The sequence below is a fragment of the Solea senegalensis genome, linkage group LG5, assembly GCF_019176455.1.
Source record: "Solea senegalensis isolate Sse05_10M linkage group LG5, IFAPA_SoseM_1, whole genome shotgun sequence".
In the NCBI taxonomy this organism is placed as follows: domain Eukaryota; kingdom Metazoa; phylum Chordata; class Actinopteri; order Pleuronectiformes; family Soleidae; genus Solea; species Solea senegalensis.
In genome coordinates, this window is record NC_058025.1 from 5498494 (window position 1) to 5522273 (window position 23780).

The following is a 23780-nucleotide window of genomic DNA, read 5'->3' on the forward strand; positions in this document are numbered from 1 at the left end:
ACAATACAGCCGCCACCCCCCAGCCCCCCTCACACATGTACAGAGACGCACAAATGCACACACACACACACACACACGCGCACGCGCTCGCATATTCCTTCACGAAAAATATAGAACCATGAGGATATAAAGACACTGAGACGACGACAGGATAAGGGGGAGGTGGACAGAGGTATGGAGGGACTGTGGGAGAGATTAGGGCGCGACGGTGATGCCATTCTATTCATACATTGCCAGGGGCAAACGCGTGCACCCGTGTCCTTGTGCCATCTCTGACAGGTCTCTGGCTGAATTGCGGCGAGTTCTCAGACCGTCTCAGGTGGTAGGTTGATGGAGGGCACCGGGGTGTGCAGTGGAGTGGCACTGGCTAATAAGAGGCCTGTACGCACCGGAAGCGTGTTTTACCTCTAACCATCAAGATATCCGACGAATTCGCTCCCCCCTTGCCCGTGCGGAAATGAAGCAGAGGGATGGAGAAATGACGAGACTCACAAACAATGGCAAGAGAAACGCAAGCTCGGAGAGTGATCTGCATGTGTTTGCTACGCTGACACAGAAATAATCACGCAGGTACGCCGGGTTGACACACACTCTGGAACTCGCACATATGGAGGCTGACTAAGCAGCATAACCTAATTTTACAGCCAAAAGGCATAGAAATTCAGTGGCTGCGTCTATTTATAATGGAGCATATTTCTTAGCAGGAAAAACAATACATCTGTTCTGGCGACGCTGTGTAAGAGGAGTACAGTATTCATTTTCTTGAGTCATCTGTGGCCTAAAAACAACAGACAGACACGACTGCTTATTCAGGTAGGGTTCCTTTTCGTCTCCCGCAGTATCTGTTCTCATTACAGCCGCTCATATCAACTCTGATTGACACTGTTTTCTTTTTTTCTTTCCCTAAAGAAGATGCTTTTGTCATTTTTTTTATTTTTTTTTTAAATAGCAGGATGAATAAAATTTGCATACATTTCGCTTGATGAGCATTTGTTTTCTCCAAATGTTTGGCCCCCCTCTGATGTTTGAGTTCACTTAGTTTAAATGTCTCTGTGTTCTTTCAGAGCCACTGTTTTCCCTGCTACCAAATATTCATTCCTATAGTCTTTTTAGATGTCGGGAGATAATGCCTGAGCAGGCAAAAGAAGAAAAAAAGGGTAAAAAGCCTTCACAGAAGGGAGGCTCTCAAAGGAGCGGCTGTATACCTGCATTAGAAACAACAAAAAAACACACAGGTAATCCCACAAATGGGTCTATCACTTTGCTTTGAACTTCAAAGAATGCGTACAACAATTAAAAGCAACATAGCGGGGGATGCAAATAAAAGAGATTACAAAAGAACATTTGTCTCATTATCTTAACGCATTTTGCATGAAGGGGAAAACTGGGAGTGAATTCGAGGTGAACTCTAACACTGAGGTATAGTTAGATATATGGTATATGATGATGCAGTTGGGCAGCATCACAACTTCAAAAGGTGGCACGGAAACTTTGAAATGAAAGTCTGAAAAAGGAGTCGACACAAAAAAAGAGTGCCTTTCTCTTTTTCCGGGTTTTCCTGTTTCCTCCATGTCCAAAAACATTAATTAATTGGACCCATAGGCATGAGTGTGTGAGTGATTGGTTCTTCCTATCTATATGTTGGCCCTGCAATGGACTGGCAATGGGTGTACCCCACCTTTCGCCCTATGACAGCTGGGATTGGCACCAGCAGTGACCCTCACATGGAGGATTCATGGAGCAGCCTGAAACTACGACTCCCCTTATTCTAATATGACAGAGGCATGGACGACACCATATTACACCAAAAGAAGGTGGCAACTATTCTCATTTGTAAGCAAAAAATATGCACATTTTACTCTACAAATCAGTCTACCCAGAATCCAGCATGTTAAACCTTGTTTATGAACATTCACAGAGTTCAGCTGTGAAAGTATGGATTTTAAAAAATAACAACTAGACAGTCTATGTGAGAACCAAACACACTTTTCTTTCTAATTTACCTCGGCCCTCTGCAGTGCACTCATGATCAATAAAAACATTTCACAATGCTGTTTATGTGTCTATAATATAGTATATGAATGCTAAAATCCACATTATACTACAGCAACATCCCGTGTTCCATTTGTGATAAAAGCTTATTATGTGCTTTGGTTCCCCCCCCTCTCCAAATAATCAATTGGTACATCTTATGGAGTCGGAATTAAATACCATAATAGACCCAGAAACAGAGCTGACGCTGCTGAGGGATGAATAACCTGAGAGTTGCTTATTAAAAAATGGAATAGATAGTTGAAAGAGTCAGGTGTTACCTCTCCGAGAGCTTCATAGCGTTTCTGGTTCCAGCGGTGAAGATCTTCCCTGGCATTGAACACAAACGGTTCGTCTGTTTTTATATGTCGGAGCTGGCCATCTGTGGAAGAACGATAGAAAGAAGAATATTCAGTACTACTGGAGTTTCATTTAGGTGTGTATTTGTCACAAATGCCATCATGGTACGGTTAGGTGTTGGTTCAGTGCGGTACGGTTTGGAATGGTAAAGCCCTGGGTCAGGCTTGTGTTTCAGTCCCAATGGCCGTGTTTAGTGTGACGGTGTCAAAAATGGACCACTTAGGGCTGGTTATTTTGGTACTATTCAAAAAAATAAGAACCCTACTGTGCCGAACCCAACTGCTTACAGGATCAGGACTACTTATCAAACAAGACAACAACAATTCCCACGATCCCGAGCTGCTACCCGACGTCATCAAAAAATGACACACTGTGCATTTAAGTTTTAACAACCAACTTTTTGTGTGCGTTTTTATTTTGGGTTCCTTGTGTTTTCTAACCCTCCCTCATCCACCCCCTTATGGCAGGTGCAGGGCCTGTGGATGAAGCAGCATTCTTCCAGTCACGACTCCACTGGCCTTCTGGGTAGTCTGGCATTGCCGGGCCTGGACAGCTGGTATGGCAAAAATTCTCCCTCAGAAATTTCATCCGTCTAAAAAGCCCCTCTCCCCTTCCTCTTTAATTGTGTCCATCTCTTTCTCCCTCTCCCTCTTCCTCGCTCACTCACTCTGGCACACCGCCACAGGTCTGTCCCGCTTTTCTTCACCACCTGAAATCTCCAGAGGCAAAAAAAACAAACTTGGTGGCGTCTGCGAGCGTGTGCCTGTGTTGTCCCTGTGAGCTTGCATCCTTTTTAAAAGGTGAGCTGGCACACAGTCACACTGCAACAACTGGGCATCAGCCAGTCTCCCTAACTAGCAAAGCTTACATACACTCAGGCACACTGACGCACCAGCAGCTCCAGCCAGGACAGCCAGGTGCGGACATACTGTGGAGTAAGTGTCACTGGGTTTCTCTAAACGGTTTCAAGTGAGCCACACTGCCATCACGACGCACATTCACCCACTGAGAAGACACTATCGCGCCCCGGGATCATGCTTTAAGTGATTTATTGTAATTCAGGGAAACTAGAGGAGTTCTGAACACAGCCAGGTTTTATTTCATAAGCTGCTCAGAAACGGCGCGATACTCTTTGTCTTAATAAACAATTACCCTCGCGTGGCTGTGGAGCCACTACCTTAGCAATGAGCCCATCGATCCTGCCGTTGACACTGCAACACAATAAAGCGCTAAACAGTGTTAAATTTAATTTTGACCTTTATGACTGCAGAATCTGTGAGAACTAAGCCACTGAAAAGTACACATATTTAACCCAAATAGCCAGAGGGCTTCTCATACTTTCTCAATTATTGCACAATGTGAGGAAAAACCCATCTAAGATATAAATAAATGTAATATCTTTGCAAGATAAAGCAATGCATGGGTTTGTTTTGGGGTTTTTTTTCATCTCGTTCTAAATTGCCACCATTTTCACCCCTCTATCAGTGTGATGAATCCCACATTGTTAAACACACTTGTGTGCGTTACAGCGCGGTGCCGTTTGATAAACTTGTGATTTTCGAATGTGGGTTTGACATTGTGTTCCATTAAAAAGGCGACTTGTGCCTGAGAGGTAGAGCAAGGAGATGAGTGAGGAGTTAGGATGAAGCAGTGTGTGTATGATAAGCACCTTTGAAGAAAATCAATTATGCATTCGTGGAAGGGTGAGGATCTAAACACTACTGCCTAAGAGAAGGAAGACGGGAGCTGTAATGAAATCCTACTGTAGGAAAGAGGGATGTGCGTGTCTGTGTGTGTATGTGAGGGAGGGAGAAAAGAGTGGGTGTATGTATGTGTGTGTGTGTGTAGGTGTGTGGGCTCCGTTGCCTCTCCCAACACATCCTCTCAGAGGAATAAGGTTTTTCTCAACTTTTTCTCCTCTTTTTCTTTCGTAATTAGCATTCTGTTCTCAATTTGGCCGCTTAATTAGGTGTACATAACCTTGGATTTCCAGTAATGGAAAACCGGAGGGCTGGCAAGATGAAGCCATCATCTTCAGTGATTAAGATACCTGCAAACTATTGTACACAGACTCGTCTGTATTCACATCATTACATGGTCAAATTAACATTTTTGTTCCACCTGTCTTAGGCAGAGGTAGCCTTGGCGTAGCTATAGAAATGCCTGCGAGCCAGAGCAACTGAGAGCCATCATACCAGAGACAGTGCCTGAGGGCCACCGTGGCTTTAATAGAAATGCTATCCTTCAAAAACACGCCTGAGTGGAAATTGACAGGACATACAGATGGGTAAAAGTGTGTATTTCCAAGTGTGTAGGTGTGTGTGTGTGTGGAGGTGGGTACTGGGTTTGGTATTTTTTTGAGTAGGAAAAGGAAAAGAAGAGGAAGATATGTATATGTATATATATATATATATATATATATGTATGTATATATGGGGGGTAAAAACAAAAGGGTGAGGAGATGGAGAGCTGTTCCTTCCTCCATGGGAGATTGAGCTGGTACTTGGGGGTGGTGGGTGTTGGCACGGTGGCCGGTGGGGGGTGAGCCTGCGTGTCTCTGTTCTTAGGCACAGCGAGGTTATGCAAATGCTCCGTCAGGCGGAGGGCAAGGCTGAGTAGGTTACTGACGGGCCGTAGAGTACACAACATGTCCCCCACTCAGCCAGGCAGACAGCCAGCAGAGACTCTGACAGAGAACAGAGCGGGGGAGAGAGAGAGGGAGAGAGACTACAGGGGAATGCTAAGAGCCAAGAGCCACCACCACCACCACCACCAACCTTTCCAACTCTTTCCTCCTTCCCTCCACCTGGTTTGATTAAAGTGAGCCAAGAGAATCCTAAAGAGACTTTTATATCATCTGGACACCAAACCAATCAAGACTGAGCTCTGCTCTTTGCTGTCACTGTTAAGTCACACACACACACACACACACACACACACACACACACACACACACACACACACACAGTTTCAAATCTCCAAGAAAAACATCTCAGAGGACAGCAGAGACACTTTTAGGTCATTCATTTCAACACAATGATCTAAGAGCCTTTTGTTATTATTTTGGTGTTGGCAAACTACCAAACCTAGGAAGGATGTGCTGTCAATTTGCACAAGGTGTACACTGTAGCTCAGGTGATGATGAGCTACGTACTTATGTTGCTGACTAAAAAGTTTTTGACTTTTGAATTATGTGACAAATGGGGAGCGCGGTTGCTGGTTCGCGTCCCGGTCCCAGCCTTTCTGTGTGGACCTGGCATGAGTTTTCTCAGGTTTTCTTCCCACATGTCCCAAAACATGCCGAGGTCAGCTGGGATTTGCACCAGCTGCCCCGCAACCCTCATGTAGAGGATAAAGTGGTAGATAATGGACAAAATGTATTAAATGAATGACAAGGAAACATTGTAAACTGACAAACTGGCTTCAGTGAGTCAGAGTGACTGATTGTTCATTTCTAAATGTTTGCCCTGCGATGGTCAAGCGACCTGGGTGTACCCTACATCAGCTGGGATTGGCTCCAGCCCCCCAGACCCTCATGTGGAGGATAAATCAGTAGCACATTAAAGAACACTGGCTGATTTTACTACTTTAACTGACAGATCACGCACTCTGTTGTCCCGTTTTTATAAGCAGGTAATTGGTAATTGCTTCACACAGTCTGAAGGACTTGTAGGCTGTATATTTTGAACTCAAACTATTTTTTAAGGTTCGTGTTCGAGCTTCCCCACTCAAGTTCGAACAATATCAATGAAATGTGATTGACCAAAGGAAAATAAAGAGGAAAATATGTGTCTACTGCATCAGGTGTCGACGATTTACTCTTATTGAGGAGCCACATGGAAAATAGACTGTAGTCTATTTTACAGTACAGCTGTAGTTGACTATAGGTTATGTTTCCTCCTGTTTCTATCCAGAGCTCACATGGTTTTGGCTAAGATTCAGCAGCAGGGATTTGACCTTCTGTTTTACCTGAGCTGACGTATTTAACCTAGACTGACAGTACTGTTGTTAACACTTGATGAGATTTGTTTATTTGATTAAAGCAGTCGTCTTTGCCTGCGTCTTAAGAAGCCATTGAACTCACTGGGAGACTTGTGGTTTATGACTTAAAGATCAACTTACCTTCATTGAAGGCATATTCAAACTCCTCCAGAGTTTTAGGGAAAGTAAAAGGAGGCTCATCTTTCTTCATCAGTTCATCCAAGTCTATTCTTGACAGCAAATCTAAGCAAGAAAGAGAACAGGGAAGATCAAAGGTGACAAGAAATATCCATTTCATAATTTCTCCCTATTTTGTTAAGTTATGAAAGATTTAAAGAAGACACTGTGCCGTGACACTAAAACCAAGAGCTTTTCATCATCTTCAAGTGACAGAAAAAAAGAGAAGATAGAAGATTTTAAAATACTAACCAAAAATCTCTATTGACTTTGACATAATCTATCAGTGAAGCAAGAAGGACGGGTGCCTGAATATATTTAATTCAAGGTTATCTACTCCTGGAGCCAACTAAAAGTTTAAACATTAACAGGTGAGTACAGTTTCTAGTTCATGGGCCAATGTAGCAGCAAACATTTGGTTATGAAAATGTGAGATAAAATTCTTTCATCTTTTTATTCCTGCAGCAGAGTTTGGTCCCGCATCCTGCAGTAGGGATGCTTTTTTTCTTCAAGAACAAAAAGGATGGATCAGACCAGCTGCTTCCAGACATGCAATCAACTCCAGAGATTCTACAAAGATCCTCCATTGGTTAAACGTAAATGTCTGCAGAAGTCCCTGGTATAATCTTTGTGCTCAGGTGAGCTCATGGTGAGAACGCAGCTGGAGAAACTCTGGAGGATCCACAGAGAGTGCATATTGCAGTTTTAAGCCATACGACAATCCTTCACCTGGATCCTCCAGGGATTCTTGTCTTAGTCAAACAATGTCCCACTGAAATCGTCAAAATGTGTAGTCTGATCCCAGCATTGCAGCTCATATCCCTCACAAAAAGTCGTCTTCACTCACCTTTGAGTGCAGTAGTTTTCTCTCTGTCCTCCTGGCCAGCAACCTGAGCCATGGTGATCCACAATATGTACAGCGCAAGTGAGGTAGCACAAGGATGAGAGATCATGGGTCCTCAGCTCGTGCAGATCACTGAGTTACAACCTGTTATAGGTGAAAAAAGAAAAAGATGTTAAATCATACTTGCCCGCACAGACTCAAGACCACTTTTTCACAAATTCTTGACTCGATCTCAGTCATAGAAAGACCTTGTAAGCTGTATAAGTCACGATTGTGATGGGGTGGAAAAAACAATATTATATAACATGTTTTATTTTGTCAATTGATCCTGGTGCAAGATTATAAATACAGTATACAATAACATTTGAATGTATGAAGTCTGTCAAATCATTTTTAAACTACAATTCAGTTATTAAATACAGTATTGTCCTATAATACTATTATTACCATATGTTGCCTGATGTGAAACACAATGCTTGTTGTGGTGATTTTCTATTTCAGTACACTGATATTTGCCCACTGATATTTGCCCTGTCAATTTTGTTTTAGCGGGAAATCACTGTGGTTACTGCTCACATTAGCAATGGTGCTGTTCAATTCATAAAAGTCACAACAGTGCGACGTTTGGCGGCTTTTAAAGTCGAGAATCCTTCCAAATCGGCTCCTACAGAGAGATTAGGTTTATAAATATTATATTTCGTATGTGGGACTTCTAGCATTGCTTATGCTAAGCAGTGGCATCAGCTAACATAGATAGCAATTTCACCTGAGTATTAATCAACTTATCCAGTCATATATGTGTTTTTCTTTAATTTGATATCATACAGTCATGAAAAAAATAAAATAACGACAGACACGGAAAAATACTCTGCTGTCACTCCACTAGCTCTTTTAAAAATGCCTGGCAAACACACAACTAACATCCTTGTAAATGATGTAGTAATTTTTAAAACAGGGAAAACATTTGTTTTTGTCCAGTAACTGTGTGTGCGAGATCATGGCGTTGGACATAGCCAAATTTATGCTAGTGTTAGCATTGCTAACTGGACTATTAACATGACTACAGCTTTTTTTCTGCTTATGTTGTTGTTGTTGTTTGCCTATTAGAACATAGTGACTTTTGTCTATCTTCTGATTTACAGTCATGTAAATACATGTAAAATAATCATAATAAATAATAAGTAATGTAAAACATCATCACCTGTTGACTTGACAAGCTTTGTTTTCTTCATGTATTCATGTTTTTGAGAACTTAGCATGTATATACTGGATAGTTTTTCACAAGTGGACGAGGAAAACCTTAGTACAATTAGCTTAAGCTAATCTGAATTAATTTGATTGTTGACACCTGTGATTAAATGTAGCGTGTCAAAATGGCTGCTGTCCAAATGACACATTTACTGACAACAGTAAATAAAGGTCGCACTCAATAAACAGAATGTATATGTAGCCTACTGGTCCTTGTTGCTCTGCAACACAACTTGTAGCTGCCAGAACAACAGTGAGTTTACACTTCAGCTAACGCTGTTATGTGACGTGAGAGCAACTGAGTTAATTACGCAAACACAGCAACGGTACACTTGATTCAAAAGTGAGGCTGCAGCCATTTTCCCACGCTCAGCTGTCTCACGCTGCTCAGCCGCTCGTGTCAGCACAACAACAACACTAGCAGCAGTCAGCGGCTAGTGTTGTTTGTTTTGGTCGCGAATCATTACAACACAACACAAAAAACCAAACACAACTCCTGGAATGTGTGCGGTCGCTCTATACAGTAGTACACATGCGTGCTGTTTCACTTTACACTCGGTTCAGGAGCCCGAATGGAACCGAGGACGAGGCTCGCGCAGAGGGAACAACAACCGTGTACAGGAGAAGCATGCACGCTTTCTACTCGACTCACGCACCATCAGCACATACGTGACTGTCCACAGGCTGCTGCTGTTGCTGCTGCTGTTGCTGTTGTTGCTGCTGCTGTTGCTTCCTCGAAATCTCTAAAACAGGAAGAACTCTGAGCCGTGCAAAGGTCTGAGAGCGTGAAGCTTCCGGGTTACCGGGGCAACGGCCTGTAAGGCGTATTTAAAGAGACAGTAGCACCGCTGCTGCTGCTGCTGCTCATCCAGGGGTGCGCTCAGATATATAAAGGTCCAATCCATAGCTTGTATAGATGGGGGGTTAGGGCCCTATGTGGAAAAAAAAGGGAAACAGAATGTAAAAAAAACAAAGCCAGAATTAAAGTCAGAATTCTGAGAAAGAAAAGCAATATATTCACTATAACTATATATTAAAATCACTAACAAAACTGGTCATATTTTTCACCAATGTGGCAACATTGGTGAAAAAATGTAAAAAATAAATAAATATATGTAATTATATTAAAATAAAAATATTCTTCTTCTTCTTAATCTCTGGACACTAGAAACAAACACTAGACTCGTGTGAGAACAGGTGAACGTCACAAAGTGCACACTGAGAAATGAATAATCCAAATCTAATCTAAACTGAGTACCGGCATCTTGTAAGAAATAAAAGCAATGGTTTGAATGGAAGTCTTGAGGGAAAATGACTGACTTCTCACTTGAGTTACTGCACGACATCCCGAGGAGTAAATGAATAAAAAAATAAATACAGCAACTTATAATATGGTCTTATCATTTTGGTTTAGTCTCTGTTAAAAGCAACAAGTCTCGTAAAGCACAGGTTTTTGCAAATGTCACCTCTTAAATTCAACAAACTACTCATATTTTAGATGTTGGATATTTTGCTCCTCACAGGTCTCTCCTTTGGATCATTCACGCACAACTGTTGATGTGGTAAAAGCACATTACTGAACATTTAAAGAGAGAGGAACCAGGACTGGTCGCCTTTCTAAAGGCCACTTAACTCAAAACCAACGTACCACACACACCATGTTCCCATGTGCCATTTACCTGCAACTTTACGTCATGCCATGTGCTGTTGATGTAACAGCCTCATGGTTAAACTTAGGCTGGGTGCCCTACTTCAGGACGGCCTCTAGAAGTTAAAGCTGTTTCCCTGGGGAGCTGAGCTACCCTGTTTCCCCAAGCAGAGCACTGGAGATGCTGTGACAGCAGACCCAAATAAGAAACAGAGATGACATATTGTGGCACTGATATAATCTGAGTTTGACAAGACAAAGGAGATGAGATGCTTCTAGCTCACTCAGTGCAGCATGTGAGTCCAATTAGGTCACATGATTGGAACTTAAACATTACAAAATGGACTCGCCCATATACTTCACTCGATATAATGAGGAGAAGAATGGCAGTGACTGGCTCTCGCTGCACACTCGGGGGAGTTGTGGTTGAGGGTCAAGAAGCTCAAGGAACGTCTGTAAACAACTAATGACAGCTTCTCCTGGCCAAAAGCTACCGTCATAAGAATGACAGCACAAGGGGAAGAAAGTGTTTGGCTGTAAGGAGTGGGGAGAATCTGTTAGGGTGGACCTCAGGAGGAAAGTTCTCTTCTGGCATGCCTGTGTCTGTGGTCTAAGGAGGCAAAGATGATCATCCTGTTTGAGATGCCCTCAGAAGGGAAGACCACCAAGAACCACAGTCTGGTCCAGCAATGTAGGGACAAGCAACTTAGCCGCTGAGGCCTTCTGACAATCCTCACAGCCCTGGTAAGAGCAGGAATGGAAAGGAGAGCAGCCAGCTTGTACGTTGTTGGAGGCAAAAGAAGAAGACGAAGCCCTTTTGCTAGTTCTAGAACACATGGGATGAAATGGGCTGAAAGCCAGGAGAACACAGACAGCGACTGGCCATCGCTGCAGAGCTGCCAAGGAGAAGACATCCAGGGAAATTTGGGAACCACCTGATGACATCTTCCTTTGACCAAAAGCTAGAGTCACAAGAACGTGAGTGAAGGAACATCATCTACAGATTGATAAAGACTTGAAATATTTGACAGCCCACTCAAAGACAATGCAGATTTTTGGCTTAATATGTTAGAAAACAGAGTAAATACGATTTCCATTTGGAGTAAATCACAGTCACTCGTGGGCTAAAGAGAAAGAAGTCACTTGATTTAACAGGATATTTATCGCAATAATTTATCCCAAAGCATGAACACAATTGAAGTACGTTATGGCTAAATTTGAAAGAAAATTGGCAGTTAAAAGAACATTTATTTAAATCAAGCAAACTCATAAAGACGTCTGAAGTCTTTAGTTGCTCAGCTGCGAGGGGGAATCCTTCTCCTCGCTCTCAGATTTAAAAATGTTTACAAAAGAAAACAGGTTGTGTGAATTATGTGATTTTAAGTCACTTTCTTCTGTATTGTCCTCATTAAGGATGAATTAGAAACACTTTTATTGAATTCAATGTCTCCTTAAAACCTGAACTGAATGACAGAATGAAATGGTTACGATTAAGAATAATGTTTATAAATGTGTCACCTCTGTGTCTAAAGCAACATCAAATTCTGTGTATACAATAGAAGACAGAGCTGGTTGTGTTGTGTTGTGTTGTGTGCTGACACACAGCTTGTTGAGCTCATTGGCTCAACATACAAACACAACCACGTGTGTTTGCGGTGACAGTTGTCGATGTAGACAAACGCACACATGAGGGAACTCAGCTGAAATGGAATCAGAAAACCTCCAACTGCTTATCCCGTATAAATGTGTCACCATGCACGAGCTCCGGGATTCTAGAGGTGCTCGCGTAGGCTTGATAATCCGCAAATGAATCGCGGATAATAGAAAATTCAATTCACGCTTTGCGACGAATCGCTCTCTGTGATGATTTGTTGTGAATGATTCTGTCAGCCTGACTGACACTTGTCCTCCGAGTCTATCACCTGTCCACAATAGGAAGATGGAGGGGAGGGAGAGTCAAAGAGAAAAGACATCAAAGCATTATTAATCTCACAACAATATGACGCGTCAAATATCTCCCTCCCCCCACAGTATAATACACTTTATTGTGTTAAATGACGTTAATTTTGAAAAGATTGATGGTCTTTATTTAGACTAAAACTCAAATGTCCTTATAGGGCCACTTAGCGTCTAGTCGGGTCAATATGATCTTTACTTGATATTACTTAATGTTGCAAATAAAGATATTCAGGAAAATATTTTACAAAGTAAAGTAAAAATAAATCCATACATATCAAAAACAGAGATAAATAAATCGAAAATGAAGTAAATAATATTGTGGAGAGAAGCTCGTGGGCCATGTTTTCATTAAAATATGGGCCGCATGTGGCCCGTGGGCCTCCAGTTTGACACCTCTGGTTTAGAGGCAAAAGTAAAATTCACCTGCTGGACATTTTGTCGTTTTCTTTATCCCGTTGGCATTGATAGTAATTCCAAATTTGTAATGAAAATCTAGTCAAGGAAAATATGACATATCTCTCTGAGCCATGGTTCTCAAACTGTGGTACTTCCTCTGGTGGTAATTGGAAGAAAACAGAAATACTGTGCTACACGGGTATGTGATCGTAGTGGAGCTGAGGAAGAGTGTGTGTGTGTATAGAACATTAAGCAAATAACAAGCAACGTCACTGAGGAAGAGGAGGATGATGAGAGAGCAAATTATCTTATTGGGGATAAATCTGCCTCCCGTGAAACGTCTGACTATTTACACCACTGTATTTTAACGTAATGGCGTTACGTCAAGAGCTCAATATTTTCTCGGGGTGGAACCACTTATAGAGAATTAAATGTTTTCCTTATCGCTCAGCTTTAGCCACCGCGAGCTAAAATAATATCCTTGTTGTAGTGAAAGGGCATAAATGAAATCATAAACTATAAGCGGGAAGAGCACATGATGTACAGTATGTATTCAACAATGTGATACTAACTCCACAGCATTAAATCACAGTAAATTATTGATTACACTGGGATCACACACAAAAAGGAAGGCTGTAATTTTATTTTCATGTTAAAAATCTAAAGCATTAATATCTCCATCTCATAAATAAGAAAATACAGACACAGTTGAGTTGGCGCTACACGTTTTCTCAGGTTGTACAAAATACTGACTGATTTTGGGACACACTATAGTCAGAACTTAATAATTCTTGCTTCCCCGACCGTTATTTTTGATGTTTGCTGCCAGGAACCAGGAGGAAGACTGCTGACACCAATGTCTTTACATTCGCTGTCTCAAAAAAAACGATCACACAGTCACATCCTGTTCCAGGCAAACAAGTCAGGGGTTCTCCATTTCCCAGATCTGTTTTTTCTGAGCGTGAGCTTGTATAAAGATGAAATGCATGCGATGGAAAGCACGGGGAGTTTGTGTGTGATGCACGTGCATGACGACTGTCTCCCTCACTCTCTTTTTGTTGTTTCTCATCCTCTCACGCGCTCACATTTTAATGTATATACGTATAAACTCGACTGCTTCTCACACAGATATTCCAGTCCGTGTTACAAGCGAAATATTTGCAACCTGATAAAAAATTCCAACTGCGTGGACTTTTTTATTGGGCAGGACTTTTATCAGATGCTTGTGTTTCCCCCTGGGTCTGCGCCACTGCTGCCTCATCAGCTTCAGGAGGATCCCGTGGTCCCCGACTGCAGCAGCAAACAAAGTAGGCTTTCTTAAGTTCTCCCACCATCGCTTTCTCTCTGTCTTCCAGCTCTGCATCCTCCTGCATCTCCCACCTGGAAAGCACAGACAGCGCAGGGAGTGGGTGGACAGAAGAGAAGAGAGGGGAAGAGAGGAGAAGAGAGGAGAAGAGAGGAGAAGAGACAGAACATGAGCTCTTTTAATATTAACATACATTTGACACCGAGTCTTAAATGAAAACAAGCATCCAGCAGTAGCTACAAAGAGACGCGCTGGATGTTTACACCTGCGGCGCTGGTTTCTTCTTGTACACACACACACACACAAAATACAAGATCAGCACAGCAACAGAATACTGTTTATGTTAAGTTTTTTTTTAACCACATTTATTTGTGTTTCACAGACGGAAAAAAAAGGATTGGACTCTGAGGCTTCTGAGGAATTATGAGTAATCTATTGCTCAATAAATGCATCTCACACACTCTCAGGCTCTTTCAAATCGCTCTGCTGTGACAATGTTATGGTGGTCGATTATTTTTATTTCAGTTTAATTGATAAGGATGAGCCGATAAGATACTCGGTATCGGTACGATACTGGTCATCAGTGTCCTGTATATCGCATGCTTTACTATGCACAGACTGTAAAAATGTAAATAGAAATCAGCATCAGCGTTTAAGCTGAGTCTTGTTGTGGGTTTTTTTCCTCTTTATGTTGAAGAATATAAGTTTTTATAAGAATTATGCTTTAGAAATGGCACAAAAATAATGAGTTGTTAGCAATCGGCATCAGTACGTTCTCTAGTGTCTGATATCGAAAAAGTCCCCCATGAAAGCCTCATGTATGGCAGTTATTTGACCCCGAAGTGAACGCTAAATAAACAAATTCCCACCAGTTTAAAACCTATCTTCCAGCTTCGCAGAAGTTCCTCCTTCTAACCCTAACACCACCCAACACTCCTTCCTCTTTTGTCACCGAGACCGAGTCACGGGACAACAGCTGCAGAGCCGTGCCTTTTTCCGCGGCGACTAATTTCCCCGCAGGAAATTGCTTCCCGTGTCTTGTTGCCCCTCCGTCCCGTTGAATCACACTTCCACAGTGCGTCTCTCCATCACATTCTCTAATTCTTTAAGTTACAGAGTGGATCGAGGGCTTTCGTATGAAGACATCAAAGGTAGTCACGTTGTAATTCACTCGCAGTATTTCAGTGGAATCCCTAGATGAGTGGCTGTGGTCAATCAAATCCATATGGAGAGCTCGGGTGAAGGCTGTCTTTGAGCTGCCGCATCACACTCCCTCCGAGGGGAATTATATCTGTCTGACTGCAAATGATTGCATTTTCATTGCAATCTCTGCGTCTCCTTTTTATCCCGCTCTCCCTCCCATCCGATGCCTCGCTGTATCTTCAAATATGTACCATATACGTTTGCTCTGTGCATGTGTATGTGATGTGAGGCGTATGTGTGTTAGCAGAAGGAGGGGGTCGGGGTGGGGTGGAGGGGGGGGAGAGACCAAATATATCACACATGTTTCAAGGATAATAATAAAAAGCGGGAGCGCCTCTCAATGCAGAACAGGTACAATTTCAGCCTCTGTCACGGTGTGTGTGTGTGTGTGTGTGTGGTCAATTCAGATTTCGTCATTTCTCTGCCTGACCAGAACTTATCAGAGTGATAATTACGGTCAGTGAGGAGCCAGAGATCTACAGGATGTAAATATGGAGCTCTCACAGGAAGGTTTCTTCTGATGAAGCAGCTTCTGGTTTCTTTTGTCAAAACTGTCAAAGATGTTTAGCTTGTCCACCGGTCTCGATGTCACGTGACTCAACGGAGATCCACCTATATATCACAGACAGATTCATTCCCAATAAGATCATTTGCCCTCTCGTCATCCTCCTCTTCCTCATACGGTATAGTGAAGAGAAAATGTCACGCTAATTATGATAATCTTTAGGTTATTTGTTTCATTTTCTACGCACGCTGGTCAAAATTCTTCAACCCCACTCAGTAGTAACAGCAGAACAGTATTTCTGATTTGACCATCAGAGAAAGCTCGTACCACAGTTTGAGAACCATGGGTCTAGTATATAAGTCCGTTCTGACAGTTTTCAGACAGATGCAGCATTCAAATAACGCCACGTCGTGTCTGCTCATGAAGCCCAAACAGAGGCGGAGCGATGACATCAACAACAATGACACTAGAAGTTACGCTGTGCAGCTTTTAAGCATGCCTTTGACTGCTGACTACGGGCCAGACAAAAATTAAAATCAGTTGTGCTAAATAGCCATTATGGGACACAAATAACACGCAAACAAAACAACACAAGTGTCACACAGGGAGCCAAACAGAAACAGAGAGAGAGAGAGAGAGAGAGGGGGACGAATGGTGGCCAATAACGGGGGGGGCGAGCAAGACAGGAGAGCGAGACAGGAAGGTGCGCTAAAGGTTTTTCAATGTTTAATTTTCAAATAGGATTAAGCAGAATGACATTTAGCTGAAGGTTACAGGCTCAGCATTGTCTTAGCTGATATTGATATGCAGGAGGCGCCCTGCTTGTCACCGGGACAAACACCGTTGATGAATGAGAAGCCTTTCCCCAGGAAGGTGTTAAGTGCAAATTTGAAATGAGAGAGAGGCAGAGGTAGAGAGAGAGAGAGAGAGTGTGGAAGAAAGCAGGAGCACACAGAGACAGAGATTGAATTACCACAATAGTTGCCATGTACGCTGTCACTAGATAATGCTGCCAAAAGTGTAAATTGTTCCGTCGAGTGTAAGTTGTATATTTGTAGAGATTTCGGTGAGATCTTGCCGCTGGAAATGGGACAGAGACACACATGCAAGGTGCGGCCTGCTCTGTGTGTGTGTGTGTGTGTCTAATTTCAACAAGTACAACACAACATTGCCTCTTAGAAATGCATAAGTAGGCTAAAGTTGACAATAACTTCACTGTATCCTCATTTCGGCAAGTTTTCGCTGGAATTTACATCTTAATAAGGGAAGTCTTACCCTTTAATTCTTATGGGCTCTGCTCATTTCTCATGCATTAATACTGGAGCTGCTGACTCGGCTCTTCCTCTGAATACAGAATAGGACACAGATATTAAGACTCATATATTTACAGGATTGATGCCACGGGAGATTGTCTCAGAGTGAGATGAAAAGGCTGCCTCAGACGTATTTCAGTGTAAGCGGTGCTAATCACGGGACTAAGCAGACACGAGACGGAGAGCATCTATCCTGATTTCCAGCTGATAATGAGAAGTGATGTTGGACAAATTAAGAGCATGAGCTTTGCCCAGAGATCATCTGGCAAACGCACTGGAAATGCAGCACAGGTGAAACTTTGGCGCTCGACTTCCGCGGCTGCCGGCGACACAGAATGAGAAAAATAAAACTGTAGAGCACAAAAAATAAACAAAAGTAATGTGCATTATAAACATTGTCAAAGGAGTCTGTTCACTGCTGATTAAGCCTGTCAGCTCCTCGTGACTCTCTCTGTGATTCTCATGTCACCCACTGTCTGCACACAGGAACTGATTGGTTTTAACATAAACAACTTTGCAAACAGGTTGGAGCAAATGTGTCAAACCTGCGGCCCACGGGCCACATGCAGCCCCACAGTTGATTTCACGTTATAATTATTAGAAATTATACATTAGGGAGTTCTCCTTTTGCAATTTCTGGGTGAGATGTCATGTCTACTCACGTGTTTTATGTCTTTTCTGTTTTAAATTTATTATTATTGTACACATTTTTTAATACTACTGTATTTGGTCAACTGTTAACTGCTGTTAAAAATGTGCGTCATAAATAAAATTGGATTGGATTGGATGATAAAAACTGGCCTGTGACCTCCTCCTCTTCCTCCAAGGAAACACAGGGCATTAGCAACTGGCATGATCAGTATTTATTATAATAATAATGATAATAATAATAATAATAATACATAGGGTTGTATTTATCACATTATTAAATATATTACAGTTGTCCACATGTTATTATTATTATAATTATAATATTATTATTATGATTGTTATTACAGTCTTTTAGCTTCTTGCCCTGCCCACTCCGTGCTGCCACTGTATACACACAGATGCTCCCTCAGTAAGGTCTGAAAGTATTGCTAGTTTTTAGTTGGAGTGTGCAGCACACAATAATACTTCATTCTTCCTTTTCATGAAGACCAAAGTGAGGCAGAACAGTAACAACAACAACAACAAAAAAAACACTAATAGGGGAGAAAAAGAAGCCGGTAAGAAAGACAAACGGAGAAAAAGCAGCATCACACTAAATCAGAGTGAGCTGCAGAGACAGAGAGAGAGAGACAGTGGCCAGTGGTTTCCTCTGCAGCTGTCAGTGGGCTGAGTGGTTTCTCTCACAGAGCTGGTGTTTGTGTGGCAGTGGGTGCCCCGCCTGCTCTGCCACTGGGACCGCTGTTTGTTTAAAAGGCTGGCCTGTCAAACAGAGAGCGCCACTAGCTGCCAGACACTCAGCTAAATGACTCTGACAGCAGTCCTAATCAGAGGCTTCGCACATTGCCGCAGGGCCTGGAGGATCCATCATAACCCAAGCCTAAATATTTAAAGTGCTAAACTTTCCAAAGGTCACGGCTTTCCATGCATGCCAGGGCGACATGTGTCAGAGAGGGAAGAAAAGACGGACTGAGCAAGACGGAGAGCTGGATGGAGAGAGAGCGATAGAGAGAAACAGTGGTCAAATGTTCTTTTTTTTTTCTCCACCCTTGTGAAAACCACTTTCAGTTTCAGACCTTTCAAATCTGGTTAGTTGTCATGAGCAGACATCACTCTGTGCGGTCGTCACGTCTCTGCACGTCTCATTCGGGGTTAGAACCTGCGATTAGAGCGAAAGACGAGTTCAAAAAGAGATTTTTTTTTGAATGCACGGCAATTCACACGACAGAGTTGGGCTGCACAGCTGACAAGTGTCTCCCGCTAAACCAGAGGCACTCTGATTCACCCGCTGCAAAAAGAAAGAAAAGGCATGATGTTTCAAAAACTTTGGAGATGAGGAAAACCGCCAGAGCGGCGAGCGAGCAGCCTGACAATTGAAAGCTGGACAAAGACGGATGAAGTTTTTCTTTTACGACAGCTACCTGGATGGAAATAGGTCTTAGAAATGTTTGACTAAAATAAGCCTTGGCAATGTCAGACTTCATAGCCTTCAGAGATGTTTAGAGACAACCAAGTAGCAACAGGGTTGAGACACCACCCATAAGAATCTGAACTCCTGCTTTGGAGCCTCCAGGATAGTGATTTGGCCAGTGCTAGGATGCCATTTTGCAAATGGACAATACCAGCTGGTTTTCCTGAAAACATGTTTAGAAAAACATGTTTACTGACTTTATAAATCAAGTGAGAGGGCCACCCATAGCCAAGAGGAAAGGGGAACTTGGCTTGTAAGCAAAGGTTTACTGGTTTGATTTCCCACCAAATCAAGGGCTGGGGTACCAGTATCCAATCCCCATTGGTCGTTGTTAATTGGACACTCCAGTAAATTGACCCCAGCCACTTCCAGTGTACTCCTTGTGTCGGTCCCAAGTCCAGATACATGGGAGGGTTGTGTCAGGAAGAGCACCCAGCAAAAAAATCTCTGCCCAAATCAAATGGATCATCCGCTGTGAGCGAGCCCGAAGTCGAAAGAGCAAAAATAAATAAAGTAAACAAGTCAAGAGAGAAGAAGGCTAATTTACCCATAGCCATTCATTCAGATTGCCTTCTTTTTGCAACTAGCAGAGTCGCCCCCTGGTGGCTATTCAGTATATCCACTGAGGAAGACAAGACTCCGTCGACGATAGACATACAAGTTTTCCGTGTATGTCTGTGTCTGTTCTGCAGAACCACTTTATAGGTTCACACAATGTCATTTCCTGCCACTCAACTTGGCCCTCACTTTTCACAACACTGCAGTGCTTCAGGTGCATGGAACTAAGAGTCAGGACAGAGTACATCTAAGAAATGACGTGCGCGTGACGGGAGCTCATGACTTGTCAGTGCTTTTAAATCAAGTGCGTCAGCCGTTCAGGAAGCGAAACCGCAACTTGTGACACAAATCTGCGCGAGCTTATGAGCTCAAGCTACATTGTTCCTCACAATGCGGACTAAAATAGTTATTAGTTTGCCTGGAATGGATATTGTACACTAAAATCTAGTTCAGTTAGGGTAAGTGACAAGTTCACAATGCGGGACAGGAGGTGGGGGGGTGGGGAGGTCATCTCTTTGACTCAATTTCCATTGAGAAGCAAACATCCAATTCAATTTAGATATGTGCCTGTGCTAGGCCATGAGCCAGAGGGAGATTGTAACTGACAGCCATTGGACAGCCGGCTGGATTTGAATATTGACGAGACAGAGACTTGACAGAAGGGATTATGCTCTACCTTCTGACTTGCTAGCTGCTACAATGATCCATTCAATTGTCAGATCAACTCAGTGTCAGGTCTACAGTATGTCTGCGTGGCACGGGCGACGCCACTCAGTATTAGTGCCCTACCTGAAATTCATCTCAATCCAAAATGACGTCCACTCAGAAGCGACGAGACGCACGGCGAATCGAAAAGGACAAAAGTATGCAGCAACAAAGCAAATGCATTTAAAAGGAAACATGGATCCTTACGTTTAACGTAACTGCACCGAAAACCCCCCATAACCTCCTCTAATCTCGTCATGCCATTTTGACTCCATGCATCTAAAAGTACAATAACAGTATGGATGTTGAACATGACAATGAAGAGCCATCTTAGTATGCTACACGCAGGCTACCTTCAAATTATGCTGTAGAATATGTGTGTGTGTGTGTGTGTGGGGGGGGGAGAGAGGGAGCATGTGGGTCATAACAACAGTCTCCCCAACTTCAAACCAGTGCCATCTCACACCCAGCACACACCCTCCTGTCTCGAGGGCCACTGAGTGCAGACGAGTCGTGGACGGGCTGATCAAAGGGCCTCGGACAGATCAGTGAAGTCCCTTTGAAGGGACATCCACAGTTACACAAGTTGACTCGTTTGTACGTGATTTGGCAGACACACACACACACACACACACACGCGCAGAAGAAACTTAGGGGGACATGAGAGGACGTACAAAACCACATAACACCACGGTTTTTGAAGTATAAATCTGAGGAACAAGACAGCTAACGCGTCAGTTGGCATGGAAGGCATTTTGCTTAAAAGCACACACACTTCAGTGTCATGAATTGGGTTGCAAAAATTCCCATAATTCCCGTGGAACGTTTCCAATTGTTTCTATTTCCCAATCCTGTGGAAAGTTTCTGGAAATTTACCAGGAATTTCCCACCCCTTTGCAACCCTAGTCATGAATAGGGATGTGTATTGAGGACCTGGTGTTAAATAGGTATAAGTATCATGTTTCTATCTTTATTCTTACATCACAGTAGAACAGATGGAAAGCAGAGATGCTGACTTACAGTACATTTGACATTGTGCTGTATTTTTTTTTACTCTCTTGCTGTCATGGCAAAAACAAATTGTTAGGACTCACTTGCTGAATTTTGCAAAAAACGCAGCATCTTAGAGATCATCATATAGTAAAAGGAGTGAGTAAAACAGGTTAACTCGAGAGGAACAGCGGCTAGAACTGTTGCCCTGTGGCAAAAAGACCCAGGTTAGCGACACGGTCCGACCGAGGGCCATTCTGCATAGAGTTTGCATGTTCTACTCGTGAGAATTGGACACGCTACATTGCCCATCGGTGTGAATGTAAAGGTGAATCTATATGTCTGACCTGTCCAGGGTGTGGCTCCAGCTGCCCTGCGGCCCTCATGGGGAGGATAAAGCGGTAAATGCCACAGGTGACTTGCGTTTTGAGAGACGTGACATAAATATGGTTTACGAAAGTCTTTTCTGTCAACTTCATGAGCATATGTGGACACAACAGCTGTCATAAGAGGGCTAATGTATGCTGAAGTGCTGAAGAGTCCAAATACTCCAGCAAGCTGACAAGTGAACGAGCCTTACTGTCGAGAACCTGAAAACAAAACTCACCCACTTGCACTTGAACAAACAAATGCATACGCTAATGTGTTATTTAGCAACCTTCAAGTGTGCAGCCAGACCCATTTTGTTACAGTTGAACAAAGCCAGATTGGCAGTTTCCCCGCGTTTGTTTCCGTGTCTTTACACTGCTTCGTACTGAACAGACAGACAGACAGGAGAGCGCGGTATCAGTATCAATCTTCTCATCTAACACCACATCCACACGAAAGGCGTGGGAGTGGCTCAGGTGCTCCGTCTCTGTCTGTACGGAGGCGTTTCGTCGCAGGGCCGAGTTGTAGGTCATCCACGTTATGTAAACACTCGAAGCCCAACACATAATCACTCTGGTCAAGTGCGTCACATGCGGGGAAAGTAGACTTGAGGAGAAAACAAAGATGACTTTGTCGGACCATGAAGATTTAAGACCTGTCCTGGGCAGAACATCTAAATCAAAGTTTAAAAAAGGCCAGTGAGAAATGGATTTTAGACAAAAAAACAAAGAATTGACTCATTCATAATTGTTTTCTTGTGTTGTATTTGATGTATTATTTGTTTTCATTTGATGATGTATATCGTATACATCTTTACAGTGTTTATATATATTTTATTAGGTCAAATAAATCAAATCAAATCAAGTAATATAGTTGTTGGGTAGGTTGTATTTTTGCATTTCATCACCTTTTCTATGATTATTTGTTATGTGCCTGCTGTAACTCAAGAATTAGCCAGTTTGGGGAATCACTAAAGTGTAAGTCTGCTGAAAATAGCGGCTTGTGACGGGAAAATGATGCATTGAAAAGATTATTATACGACATATTTCCTCCATTAAACATCTCTTAGCTCGGGTTGTGTGCATGAATGTGTGTGCGTTCTGTGGGCCGAATCCACTTTTGTGCAGAAGAACACGTTTTTTTTTAGTTTTTTTTTATTATTATTATCTTGCTCAATACGTCAAAACTGTGACCACATGCTTCAAATACTGTTTCCAACCCCTCACTATTCTCTCCAGTCACCGGGAGGAAAGTTTGTGCAAATTTGCAGTGGCTTAATTACTGAATAATTTAGACCATGCTCCAAATTAATGTAGATATTTCCATATTAATGTGTTTGCCTACCGATTCCACATTTATTTGCACTGCGGACAGGAGGGTGGCAATTATCACAGCATATCATAGCAGTTGTGCTGGTATTTCAGACATCATTAGGCTGCTTGTCCACCACAGTGTGACTGAGCACCAGTCTACTGGACACAGCTTGGTACATTCCTCAGATAGGCTCGCTCCGCTTCTGTGGGTGAGATCTATCATGTGTAGCTCTGGGGAAAAAAGAGTGAGGGGCCATGTTTGTGTTTGACAAGGTAAGGTCCAATTTAGAATCCCCGCTGTTTGTGAATGTATTCTTACATGCAGTAAAAATAGGGACAACAGGAAATAACCAAACACCTGCCAACATCTTCTGGTCAGTGCGGTGCAGCTGACTGCTCCACACAGACACGGCGAGCTCTGCACATGTCCCCGGAGGTTGACAGCTCTCTGCTCCTCACATCTACCCACCTCAGCCCCTTCCTCGTTTCACCTCTCCTTTCTACCGTCTCTCACTCTCATGACTATTTGGCTCTTGTTAGGAACTCAGCTTGGCTGAGCAGGCTGGCACCTCTCACCAAAAACAGCCGCCAAGAGGAGGTTGTGACACCGAGCAATGTGAGCATGTGTATGCTCTTATATATGTGTGTGTGTGTGTTTGTGTTTATGTGTGACCCCTGTCCCTTGAGTGACTGTAAATCATTAAAGCAAGGCCCTTCATTAAGGAAGCCAACCACCTTGGCACCTTGCAGCCTTG

The 23780-nt window shown here is 42.8% G+C and overlaps 2 protein-coding genes across 3 annotated transcripts in view; both read right to left on the reverse strand.

Moving 5' to 3' along the window:
• The window catches only part of fam172a (family with sequence similarity 172 member A), a 123080-nt gene extending 113608 nt beyond the window's left edge, over positions 1–9472 (reverse strand). The window contains exons 1-4 of the mRNA XM_044025939.1: positions 9298–9472; positions 7397–7537; positions 6514–6615; positions 2313–2413 (exon numbers count right to left, since the gene is read on the reverse strand). Coding sequence (XP_043881874.1) covers positions 2313–2413; positions 6514–6615; positions 7397–7502 — 309 coding nt within the window. The 5' untranslated portion in view covers positions 7503–7537; positions 9298–9472. The remainder of the gene's footprint in view (positions 1–2312; positions 2414–6513; positions 6616–7396; positions 7538–9297) is intronic.
• A 3795-nt stretch (positions 9473–13267) lies between these two features.
• The window catches only part of kiaa0825 (KIAA0825 ortholog), a 143264-nt gene continuing 132751 nt past the window's right edge, over positions 13268–23780 (reverse strand). For both annotated transcript variants that reach the window (XM_044026994.1, XM_044026993.1), the window contains one exon: positions 13268–14024. In XM_044026994.1, coding sequence (XP_043882929.1) covers positions 13841–14024 — 184 coding nt within the window. In that variant the 3' untranslated portion in view covers positions 13268–13840. The remainder of the gene's footprint in view (positions 14025–23780) is intronic.